Here is a 12,671-nt window from a genome sequence, read left to right as displayed (position 1 = left end):
CAGTTATTTTTTTACGGCACAGACATTTTTGTCTCTTCCCTTTTAATCTATTTCTGTCGTTTAATTCCAGTGTGCCTAATCAAGCCTTACTAATCAGCATTGTTATTTCGGTGTTATCATACCAGGTTTCTTCTGTGTTTTCCTTATGTTTTCTGTAGATTTTTTAGGTTGTCTTGTCATTCATTTCTCTTAACCATGCTTTTTTTTTGTCTCGGCCATTTATCATTTCTTTCAACTGATTACCTTTCATTGATCCAAATTTACTTAAGTTTATGTTTAAATCTTTCAGGTTCTCCTTTATTTGCAGAATCCAAGGGGTTTCCTTATTTTTCTATCGGTCTATGGTAATCTCATATAGGAACCTATTTCCACCACTCACAAGTGTATGATTCAGATAGAATAGTTTATTCATCATGTCCCTTGAGTGGCAGGAAGAGGCCTCTATTTCAGATCTCAAAGCACAACTTGCTGTGTACCTTGGTGCCTTCATAATTGCCATATACACTTGGTTACATATTTTTTGTAGTTCACTTATATTTTCTTAAAGAGTTTCATGACTTACAATACAACTTCCTATCTTCACCCTGCTACAGCTTTTACTGATGACTGCATTAGCCATGTTTGCAATCTGCTTTGTTTTAATTTGGGCCGTTTTTATTTGTCCTCTGAAGAAGTTTTTCGTGTTCTTGTTACACCCGGATATCTCATTTGCTTAACTGTTTTTATTCCTTCTATGTGCTGCATATTTCCTACATCGTCGATACTATACCAGTCACTGAATATTAATATATTGCTTTCGTCTTTATTTATATTCAGGCAACATTCGCTTGCTGTTTCCATAAGTTTTTATGGCTTTTGTTATTTCTTCATGGGAGTTTAATTAAACGATAGGGATGGATTAAAAGGGGAAAATACAAAACGTTTGTGCTGTGAAGAAATAACCGAAAACTTGAAACATTTCTTACTCAATTGCCCAGCATTTAATGACATTAAAAATAGATATAGATTCGTGCAGACGCCATATCAAGAAAATAAAGAGGAACTGACAGCCAACATTCTTCTATTTGCAGATCTATCGAAAGAAGAAATTGAGATATTTTTATTACGGAGACAATAAACTTAATTAAACAAAGGAGGGATAGACAGAGCAAGGGAGCCGTTTTAGGGCAGATCACACCCACTACGACTACTACCACTGCTGTAAAGTGTAAACTTCAAGTGTCATTACCATACTGACCTGTGTAGAAGTTGTTTAGTCGACCTCTCGAAATGCACTTGGTAAATGATGATAATACGTTCAATATCCATGAGGCTTGTCGTTTGGGGAAATATGAAGAAGTCAAAACAAGAATACTGAGTAATAATCGCCTGCTTACCACCAGAGATGACGTAAGTAGCCTTACAAATAGGCTAGGCATAACTTCATAAGAGGTTTAGGCTATGTTAGCTTATTTTAAACCTGTCGTTGAGTATGCTAGGCCTTTGTAGAACTTGGAGTAATATTAGGCTATGATACTTAACCAGGTTTATCGCCAAAGCCACGAACCATATGGCCCATTCCACTGTTTATCCCTGGTTTTAACTTTTCTTTAGTCTTTACATATCTGAGTAGGAAGTTTGCATTAGCCCAGGTCTAGGCTAAAGCTATTTTTAGTGCAAACCACTCGTTGTACGATTCCCTGGCCCTTGGCTTCTGCAAAACAGGGTAGAACTATAGTAAAACTCCACATGGTTTATTACCTTGGAAATTGAGTTTGTTCCAACACGATATAGGCCTACAAACCTTCAGTCCTTTACATAAGGAATTACTTTCAGCGAAGCTGGAAATGGCCGTTGAACTTTCAGACAAGGTGGTTAGGCAGTTAGCTACCGTCCGGGAGGTGGGGGTCCCGCCTGTCTGGATGTAAACATTCCCATTTGCTTTTGGCCATCATCGGGCTTGGATATATTTCTTCGCTCTCTGCCCTGACTTCCGTCGAGCTGATTTCCCCGGTGGGATCTTCTTCTTCTTGTTTGCTAGTATGAAATCCTTTGATAAACCTCTTAAGCCCTCCTTCCTCCAGCGTGTGTGCCCTGTCTAATATTGACTTGGACCCACACGCCCTTTGCTCCTCTTGCAGGGGCTGTGTGTGTCCTTCACCTACTTCATCTTGTTCGGGTGTTGTTCCTGGTCTGCTGAGCAATAGGTGAAGTTTGAGGGGAGGAGACAGTACTGAAGGAAGTCCGCCAAGGCGTCATCTGAGGGTTATACGCCTCCGTTGACTCCCTCGGTGGTTGACCTGTCAGGGTCGTTTCTCCCTCCCAGCAAGGTTCCGCTTCTTGCTGCCTCTCCTTCGGGTGAGGACTCCCCCTCGCCTTCTTCACTCGCTTCGTCGGGTTTTGGAAGGCCTCAGCGGAGCCGGACGATCAGGACATCCTCTTGGGGCCTCTCCTCACTTTGGAGGATCGTTTCCTGGAGGCGTAGTAGAGTCTCCTTTAACCTGGCTTTATTTTCAGGTTTGGCAGTAGAGACTTCTCTCGGTGGGCTGGCTCCAGACCTTACATCTACCTGGCATCACCTGGGTCTACCTGGTGTCCTGTCATTGGAGGCCTGCTTTCTCATCTATCTGGCACTTCAGTGGTCACCACGCGCGCCTGCTGCCACCACGTCTACAGTCACCATGACTTCCTTTGCAAAATTGCCAGTAACTGTTGCCTCGCACCTGGGTACCCAGGTATCAGCTGCGCCTGCCACCTGGCTTCCTGGTCCCGCTATCCCTGCCAGGCCCCTCCAGTATGGTAACCTCATCTGTCCCCTACATCACGGTTCCTGCTCCAGTCCTGGCTCTCAGCTCAGCCTGACTCCTGCTCCTGCTCCACCCATGCCCGACCACCCAAGTCTCGACTCCTGGCTTCCCTGGCTCCTGCGCTGCTCCGCCTGCACTGGTCGCTGCTGGTCCGATTGTTGGCGTCTCCGCTGCCTGGGTTGCTCCTGCTTCCTGGCCCTTTGGCATCTCCTGCATCTTCTGCTGCTTTGGTTAACCTGACTGCCATGACTGAAAATTTATTTCATGATCGGAAGGTGCTCGTCTTATATTATTCCCACACTATGTTCCCCATTTGGATATCGAAAAGACCATAATGAAACAATTAATAAATTTCTTGTTGTTTATTAAAAATCACTGCTGAAAAAGCAATACCAGAATCAAAATCTCATCCGAGAAAAAGAATTTTAAAGTCCACCATGGTGGTTCTAAACAACTAACAGAATTAATAAAAATAAAACATCAAATTGGAAACTTGGATTAGATCATTTGAATAGAAAGTTCAGTAAAATAAAAAAAAATTACTGATATTAGAAGGAACTTTGACAAAAAATTATATTATTATTAGTAAATTGATACATTAAAACCTCTATATAACAAAATATCTGCAAACTTTAAAGAGTTAATTCAAAACTTTCTGAAGAATCATTTCATGGAGAATTGTATGATCTCTCTAATAGTACTCCACAAAAAAATGGGAAAAATTCAGGAAAATAAATGGTACCCATGTTAAAACCAACAACATGCCATAATAAAAGATGGGAAAGAATACTTGATCAAAAGAAATAAGTAATGTAATAGGATGAAATTTAGCAAAATAAGTAGATGACAAAAATTTAGATGGCATTTCTGCACAAAGAAAAATAAGATAGAATTATTAACAACAAATCTTGAAACAATAAAAGATGTATATTATGGCAGAAAATTTAATATGGAAGAGTTGGAATTTGCTGTCTGAACAACAATAAATCTGCCACTGGATGTTAAAATATTTGTTTTGAAATGATCTGCCATTTCGGAACCTTTGGCAAAACATACTTATTAGAGTTTTATAACCACTTATGGCTTGAAATTTATTTCCTGATGAATGACTAAAGCTATAATTATTCCTATCCCCAAACCTGGAAAAGATCCCCAGTAATGTAAACAATTACAGACCAATTTCTTAAACAAGTTGTTTATGCAAATTACTAGGAAAAATGGTAAATGCTGACGGAAAGCCCGAAAATTCCAAGAGTTGAGACATCCAAAAAACTGACTCTTGCAATGGAGGCTGAGTTCTGATGAAGAGGTGATGTAGGTCAGTAGGCAAAAATAACAGGCCTGGTTGTGACTGTGAGGCTCTCACAGTATAGTAAAGGAGGACCAGATCTCTCCCTTCTCGAGATTCCAAAGAAGAGAGCTGAAATCTCTAAAAACCATCTCAACTGTCCTTGTCTGCACAGGACAGGACTAAGAGACAATCCGAGGTGATGTCTCTCAGTATCCACTTGGGAGTCCTCTATCTTCTTATCCCGTGCTCCTGCTGCCAGTCAAAAAAAATATTGTACTTCAAAAATCTTGACAAGATCTTCAACAAGGAAGCCTAGTTCCTTGAAGCACCAGAGGAAGGAAAGTCCAAAGACACTTGTCTTGCTCCTTTTCAACAAAGTCAAACTCCCACTCCCTGAGAGACTTCTTGAGGATGAAGAATACGCCAGAGGTGGAGCTTTCTTCAACAAGCTCATAAATTTGGGATACAAAAGTCCCTGTCTGCAAAGAACAGGAATCCGAGACCCTAATTGTCGCTAAAAAGGAGCAACGTCGGCTTGTGTTGAAGTCTAGACAAAGTTGGAACAGACTGAAGAGAGCCAAAACACTTGTGAGCAGTCTGTATGGCGCACAGAGGCGGGAGTGATACTGAATAGTTGGCGCCTGATGATCGGGAACTGGCGTTGGCCACTTGAAAGTTGGAGACTGGCGCTCAAGAAAGAACAACAGTGTGTTCTTAGCAAAGACAGGCGCTGAGTAATAAAGAGGAACTGGTGCCAGACACTAGTTGTCTGGCGCCGGGCACATGAGTGCGGGCGATGAAAGCTCTGTAGGTTGGCGCCAGGTACTAAAAGAGAGTGATGAGCTCTCGGGAACTGGTGTCAGGCGTTCAGGAATAGGCACCGAGAGAACACGAACTGGCACTGGACACAAGTAGGATGGCACCGGGCACCCAGGAAGATGTCAGTTGACAAGTGATGAAAACACTACACATCCCTCAAGACACCTTTCCGGTGGCTTTCTAACAATACACATCCATTAAGACGCCTTTCCAGTGGCTGTCTGCTGATACCTGGGAATATGTTACAGGTTCAACTGAGGGGGCGACAACTGGGGGCAAAGCCCTCTGACTCCCTTGGACTGCCAGTATGTCTCCTTCTGGGTTTAGGGGAGTATGGCAGGGGCTTTAGGTCTAGGAGATCCAACGGGCCAAATAGCCACCTCCTCCACTACACATCAATCAAGATGCCTTTTCAGTGGCTGGCTGTCAAATCTAGGGATGTGCAACAGGTTTGATCGAGGAGGCAAGTGCCTAGGGGACTTCTCACCAATCTCCATTGAACTTTCAGTATGCTTCCTCCCAGGTTTGGGGAGTCTGACATTGACTTAGGTCTAGGAGAACCAGCGGGCCGGATAATCACCCACTGCACAACACTTCACTGTTACAAGGTTAATTTTCTGTTAACCTAGACACAAGACTGGCAATGGCGTGGGAAGGAAGCGAGGGAGCCAGGCACGGGAGCAAGTGGCTAAAAAGTATGAGGGCTAGTAGCAGGAGAGAAAAATGGATGTGGGGAGAGTTGGCGCCAGGCATTCGGGTGCTGGTGCCGGGTGCATGAGAGTGAGAGCTGGGTGCTGTGTAACTGGTGCCAGGCTGTGGCTAGCGCCAGGTGAGCTGGGAGCTCAGGAGCTGGTGCTGGGAGCTTGGAGCACGATTCTCGGCTTTCAAGAAAACCTCCTTTCCTAAAGCTCATCCACCAAAACATTAAGCACAAAATCTCTCCTTACTACACTCCTGACCTTATACTTTTTCAGTTTTCTGCAAAGGAAAAAAGTGTGAAAAGATGATGTTTAATCTTGATAGCAACTTCACTACAGTAGCGAAAATATGACGAACTTGAATGAGATCTCAATAATAACAAAATAAAAAACTGATCCTGAAAGTTATAAGCTTGACAGCTACTTGAAATCAGCGATAATACTTCACCAAAATCTGGTTATACAACCAGAAAATAATGAACAAAGCTGCTTCAAACACCGATGTTTACATCGGGCACAGCAGACACAGAATGATGTTGTCTGCTAAGTTGTTCCTGGTATTCCTGTTAGTGGACTATCATCTACACTAAACATTTGAAGTGCTATTACAAATTTTGAATTTAAGCTGCCATGCGAGTTAGAAGCAATAGCAATGTAATTACACGGTTTAAACAAGGTTGACGCTTTTCAAATATATTCATCAAAAATTATTTAATGTTCCAAGCTGCCATGCGGAGAAATTAGCCCCAAAATGGCAGAATAATCAAAATTTTGTGTTTTTGATGAAAAACTCAATAAAAATGCAGTTTACATCGTTTTCAATACACCCAAAGCATTAAAAGTAAGGTTTTCTAAAGATTTTTATGATTTTTGACGATTTTCGGTTTTTGCTGAAACGGGGACTGTCTGTTTTTCTCCTTTTGCTGAGGTCAGGTTTGGTGTCTCCACTTAGATTGATAGTACAGTACTTATAAAACAGTAAGTTAGTAAATTTGAAATGAAAATTGTTTAAAGTGTTTGTTATGAGGTTAAAAATGTTTTTTGTAAATGCACTGCATAGATAGATATGTACTATACATGAGTTATCTTACTTTTTCAGAGTGGACGTCAGGTATTGCATTGGGCTGCAAGTGGTGGCCATGAAGAATTAGCTAGTTTTTTAGTAGAACATGGGGCTCCACTTGATAAAGCAGATGATGTAAGTTTTCAAGTTTTTATGTATTAGAGCTTTGCTTTTTAAGTGCTGAGTACTGCAATTAGTTAAGGAAAAGATTGTTATTGAGTTAGTCACTTTAACAGAAAACTAGGTTATCCAAAATGATATCTAGAGGCTATATGTCCTAATGGATTTTGTTATAGACTTAGAAACACACTGAATTACAATTACCAAGAATTACACTGAATTACAATTACCAGCTTGGCTTCATGATGTTTCCTATATACCTAAGTACCCGAGATTATGAATTTATTGTTTGCATAGGTGAGGGCAATGCTAGAAAGAATGCACCAGAAGTTGTAATAACCTGTCTTTGGCCTTTGATCATGGATTTTTGTAGTGATAAGTCAGCTGGTGGTTGGATATCAGTCATTGACCTCTCTCTGTCAAAAGAGTTTTGTGCTGCAGACTCTTTTCAAGATGGTAAAAATTTATTTCATGTTGGATGCTGTCAGAGAGGGCATCTTCACACTAGTCAGTCCTCCAGGAAGTACCTCTTATTTTGTTTGTGAAAGGACTGTCAGCCAGTTGAAAGCCCTATGCTTTGGACTGGCAGTAACCTCTCAGGTGTTCATGTAAATGCTCACCTTGTTGTCAGTGGGCCTACTTGTACTGGCTGATTTTGGCATCTTGAGAGGCTCAGTTGCTCCAGAACAGAGACCATTTCACGTTTTGTCACAACCTGGGGTTCATGACAGTTTGGGAGAAGTTGAATCTCATGGCCAAGATTGGTATGCTGATCTGACACAGCAGTAGAGAGTTTTTGGTAAGGCTTTCACTTCAGGAAGTTCAGAGAAGTAACACCTCAGTTCCTGTCACAATAGGTACAACCAGTGTGGCTTGATAGTTGCCCTTGAAGAAGCTTTTGCCTCTCTTGCACCACCACCAACGTTTGTTTCATTGGCAACTAAGTCGGTGTTGGTTGACCCCAAGTATCTCTCCCTCTCACTGCATGTTCTTGAACCAAGGTCAATGGAGAACCTTGCTTGGTGGCTGGCTGATAGAAATCTGTTCTTGAATGCATCAGGAAGGAGTGGGCGCACCTGGGGATTTCTTTGCTTGGCTTCAGGTGTCGGAAGAGAACCACCTTCATCTGTATATTAACATCTTAGAAATGGGTAGCTGCAACATTCCAAGATCATGTGATGGTTGTTCCATAGCACTGATGAGTGACAACAAGACAGCAGTGTCATTTCTGTCAGTTGGTGATTCAGGTGCATAAATGGGTAGTTTGCTTTTCCAGTGAGTGGTCAGCTAGGACATTCCAACTAGAACAAATGTTTTGTAGACCAACTCAATTGTTGGGGTACTTAGTCAGAACAGATTGGTCTCTACTTTCTTCTGTGGGAAATAGCTTGAGTTCAGGGGTCCTCCAGTGATCACTATTTGCCACATGGTTAACCAAGAGCCTCATGATGTTCTGCTATCCCTTTCTAGACCCTTTGGTTTCCTTTGAGGACTCTTTCAACATTTTCTTGGACAATCTGGACACCTTAGCCTTTTCTTATTGTCAGTCCAATTCACTGAGTTTTCAACCAAGTGTTTGTCACTGCAGATCTTGGATAACTTTGGCAGTTCTCAATGGCCCTATGCTGAGTGGTATCCCAGTGAGCTAGTTCGTTTGGTTGAGATCCCCAGCAATTCCCCTTTGTTAGCTGCTTGTTTTGAGGTATCTTCGACTATGTGTGCCAAGGAAGTCAAGTCTCTACTCCAACTATTGTCATTGGTGGGTTCTCTCTTTGGCTGGTGCTACTTTTCGTGGTTGGTACATACTCATCCACCTTCATCGACACAAGCTCCACCTCAGTCCCTGTGGTGGAAGCCTATTCCTCCTCCTTGATCTAGGTCTTCAACCTCTGGGATGTGATTCCTGCCCTTCACAGCCAAACTGGTGCCATGGAGCCCTTGGGAAAGGCCTTGGAGTGAGACCTGTCCTCCAAGATTCATTCTGGTAGCCTTAGCAAGTTGCAAGTTGTATGACCATTCGTACTGTGTCTACCAAGCAGAGGGCTGGGGATCCCTCTCGTTCCTGTTGTTCTTGAGTTGGTGGCAAAAACTCCAAATCTGTCAGTTTCTGACAAGAAATTAAAGAATTTTATGATCCATTCTCTCCAAAACTTTTGTTATTGGGGACAAAGATGAGATGATTTTGTGCCAGTGTGAACCTTCAGCATTGTCAAATGAAAACTCAACCTTTTAGGCCAGAATTTTGGCATTTTTTGTGGTACCAGCAGGTACTAGAAATTGTCCAAGAATTTACACCTTCCTTTTTTTTATTTGTAATCAGATGGAGTTACCATTCTTCCTACAAGGAGGTTAGTCGTCCAGTTCTGGCAAGATATGAAGCCAGAGATATTGGCTTGACCCTAGCTGTTCAGAAAAACTTTTAAGTTTTGCTTATATTGAGGTGCCAGACACCTGCCCTCATTATCTCAGGGATAATGCCCACAGGTCATTATCTGAGTGGCATTGCAAACACCTCTCTAACAAAAAAAAAAGCATCTCAACTATCTTACGCTGACAAAAAAGCATTTCATCAAAAGTACTAGAATGGCACAAGGCTGGGATTGAATGAGTAAGTGACTGGCTCGCTCTCTTCCTTCTTTCCTCTTCAAGATAGTAGTTAGGCCAATTACATGCTGGATGGGCCATGGTGTGGGTAAATTTTGCAATCAAGCATCCTATCTTAGAGCTTCAGAGGTAAAGCTCTCATTTGAACCCATCAGTTTATGACTGACCCAGATAATGGCTTCCGTATGACTGTGTTGCCCTGTCTTTAGGGCAGCACTTGGTTCTCCAAACTTTTTTTTAGAGTGAAAGTACAAACATCTCACTCTGGCTGAGAGACTTATATGAGTCTTGCATATTGTATAGGAAGTAGTTAGTATTGGTCCCCTGCTCTTTATTATGATCAGGAATATATCACTCAACTTGCTAGTCAGTAGTGAGGCTATCATCCTTCCAGAGGAGTAAGTCTCCTACATAAAAGGCAGTGGTTTTGTAGTGCCATACAAAAGATACCAAATTTTTCAAGCAATTTGTATTTTTCCTAGGTATACTATCCAGTTCCTCAACCACCCAACTTAGTTCCTGATGCCAGAAGAAAAAGTGCTGGTGCTGGTTTACGTTAGGTTAGTGAGAACACCTCCCACTCACCTAGCTACCACCAATTAACCACCTAGCTGCTAAGCTTCAGTGACCATTTCCAGCTTGTGTGTAAAATATTCCCACATAAAAGGCTACAGTTTGTATACCTAGCAAAAATACAAATGCTATGGAAATACAAACCACTGCCTTTTATAGTAGTTCCTCATTGGACGGGTCGATATCGTTCTCTGTGCTGAGCCTGCATTCGATTCTCCGGCCGGCCAGTGAAGAATTAGAGGAATTTATTTCCGTCGACAGAAATTCATTTCTCGGTATAATGTGGTTCAGATTCCACAATAAGCTGTAGGTCCCGTTGCTAGGTAACCAATTGTTTCTTAGCCACATGAAATAAGTCTAATCCTTCGGGCCAGCCCTAGGAGAGCTGTTGATCAGCTCAGTGGTCTGGTTAAACTAAGGTATGCTTAACTTAACTGCCTTTTATGTAAGAGCATCCACAACACAAGATGACGAGGTTTTTAAACTGCTACTTCAGCTGCCTTGAAGAGTGGAACACACTCTGCGCTCTCTCTCTTCCTTCTACCATTGAATGCTTGATGAGTAGCTAGATTATTTATTACTATTTTGTTTATTTTTTGCGTAACTTTGTTTTTTCCTTGATGATGGAGGAAAAACATAAACAACCCCATTGCGAAGGCATGGCTGCCCTTGTGGGTTCCTCATGTTTCCTGTAACTGTTGACTCCAACAGCTACTGTTTTTTTCTGAGGGGGAAAGCTTGTACTCATGCTTCTCCCTGCATGGACTGTGTTGGGCTTCTTCTCAGTTGGAGAAGTTTTGTAGGAGAAGGAAGAAGGGCAAGAAGCATTCACCAGCCTTATCGGGGGAAATGCCCCCTATAACACTGCTGAATCCTTCAGGATCCTTCCTTGCTCCCTCTTCAGTTCCTATTCACCTGTCGGATGATAGTATTTCCCTCTTTGGAAGGTTAATACTCGAGTGGTGAAGGAGTACAGCCACACCCACACTTTGGTGGATGATGCTACTATTGGGCCTGGTGCTCCCTAATCAGGCCTCATCCTCAACAGTAGCCTCGCCCTCTTATTTGATCCTTACATTCCAGGTACAAAGAAGACATCTTCCTTGGAGTATTTGCAGAAGGTTTGGACTCTTGAATATTCTTGGTATTCCATCTTTTGCAGCATTCCTAAACAACCTGGCTGAGGAGAAGGAGCTCGCTCCTTCACCTGCTCCTCCTGGTGTACTTGCAGCTGCTTCTGCTGTCACAGAGGAGGGTAACTTCCTTTCATGGTACATGTAGTACTTTCTGTAGCAGCTCCTCTGGTTGCTTCAGTGTCTTTGGTTCTTGTTTGGACCTTCCCTTTGCCATTAAAGATCACTGAGATATGAGAGGAAAGGGAAGAAGAGCACTCCCTTGTCATAGTCAAGCTCATCTTCCTCCTCCTTGGCTTTTGTTCCTCCATGTAGGAGAAAGAAGGAGAAGTTTAAGGCCCCTTGTGGGACATCTTGTAAGATTTCATGCATGAGTTTCCCTTCTTAGTGGGGAGCAGGGGAATATTTGTCTTTGGCATGTGATTGTTCAGCCCCTGGCAGGGTAGGTGCTTCTGCCCCTACCGTACCTACTTAGATAAAAGGACTACGCCAGATCCTTCCAAGTGTGATCCTTTAGTGTGCTAATGGTTTTTATTTAGACAGTCTCCCTCCCCTTTTGTCTCCAAGGAGACAGAGGTAGGAGCATATGCTACCCATTTGTTTGGTGTGTGTGTGCATGTGTGTGAGGTCTTGGCCCTGACAAGTTCAGACAACAGGGTGGACTCTCCCCTCATGCCTCCTCAGGGCACATGGGAAAGTCAGCAAATATGCGTGTTCTCCAGAGCATGCGACTACTGAGCAGTCTCTCTGTCGTAGGGCTGGACATTTACATTATATACAAATATACATACAACAACTCACACATTACAAACAAATATACATGCAACCACTCAAAATCATACAGCTAATTATTATACTGAATACTTATATATGAAGAATTATTTCCAGCCAATCTTATGCTTACCAACTAAGGCTTATACTAGATCTTATTAACAACTACATTTAAAGGAGCTTCCTTAAAATAAAATTCCTCCAGGTAATGCTTTACAGTGCAGTTTACTCAGCAATTTGTATAGCAACAACAATGCAGTTTATATTTTTAATACAAACCCATCAGTTTACAGAGGCCCCACCTCCCAGCCCCCCCTAGGCTTGTGAAAAGTCTAGACATCAGGGACATTACTTGCCACCATTAGTGGCATTGGATTTGGTGGATGTTTGGCCAGCTAGGGAAATGTTCTTTGTTCTGTGGTGTGTTTGTTGGAGTGCTGACTGAATAGATAGGCTTATGTACACTGATTGGTATCAAAAGTTGGCTCAAGGCTTAGTGTAAGTTTATAACAATATCTTTACTATAAATAATGATTTCTCAGGTTTATGAATATAAATATTTGCAGGTTGGTTGGACACCTCTATTGATAGCATCATCTGCAGGACATGCACAGGTTGTCAGACTACTCATTGGCCGTGGTGCCCATTTAAATGCTCAGAATGATGGTGGACACAGTGCACTTCAGTATGCTGCATCTAAAGACCATCATGAAGTAGGAATGTTTTCATTGGTTTCTTGTGTTAATTTGCTCATATAATGAACAAACTTCTTATTTTGCACATCAGTTCTGGTGCTCTATACCGAGTCTTCAA

At 42.2% G+C, this 12,671-nt stretch overlaps 1 protein-coding gene across 2 annotated transcripts in view; it reads left to right on the top strand.

Moving 5' to 3' along the window:
* The first annotated feature begins 819 nt into the window (after positions 1 to 819).
* LOC136833774 (26S proteasome non-ATPase regulatory subunit 10-like) overlaps positions 820 to 12,671 on the top strand; it is a 33,421-nt gene continuing 21,569 nt past the window's right edge. Inside the window, exons 1-3 of one of the 2 annotated variants that reach the window (XM_067096027.1) lie at positions 820 to 1,389; positions 6,694 to 6,792; positions 12,425 to 12,571. In XM_067096027.1, coding sequence (XP_066952128.1) covers positions 1,270 to 1,389; positions 6,694 to 6,792; positions 12,425 to 12,571 — 366 coding nt within the window. In that variant the 5' untranslated portion in view covers positions 820 to 1,269. The remainder of the gene's footprint in view (positions 1,390 to 6,693; positions 6,793 to 12,424; positions 12,572 to 12,671) is intronic. The other variant, XM_067096028.1, reaches the window with a different exon arrangement.

Source organism: Macrobrachium rosenbergii, chromosome 52 (assembly GCF_040412425.1).
Source record: "Macrobrachium rosenbergii isolate ZJJX-2024 chromosome 52, ASM4041242v1, whole genome shotgun sequence".
Taxonomy (NCBI): Eukaryota; Metazoa; Arthropoda; class Malacostraca; order Decapoda; family Palaemonidae; genus Macrobrachium; species Macrobrachium rosenbergii.
Note: the sequence above shows the minus strand (reverse complement) of the source record. Positions and strands in the feature narration are given on the sequence as shown.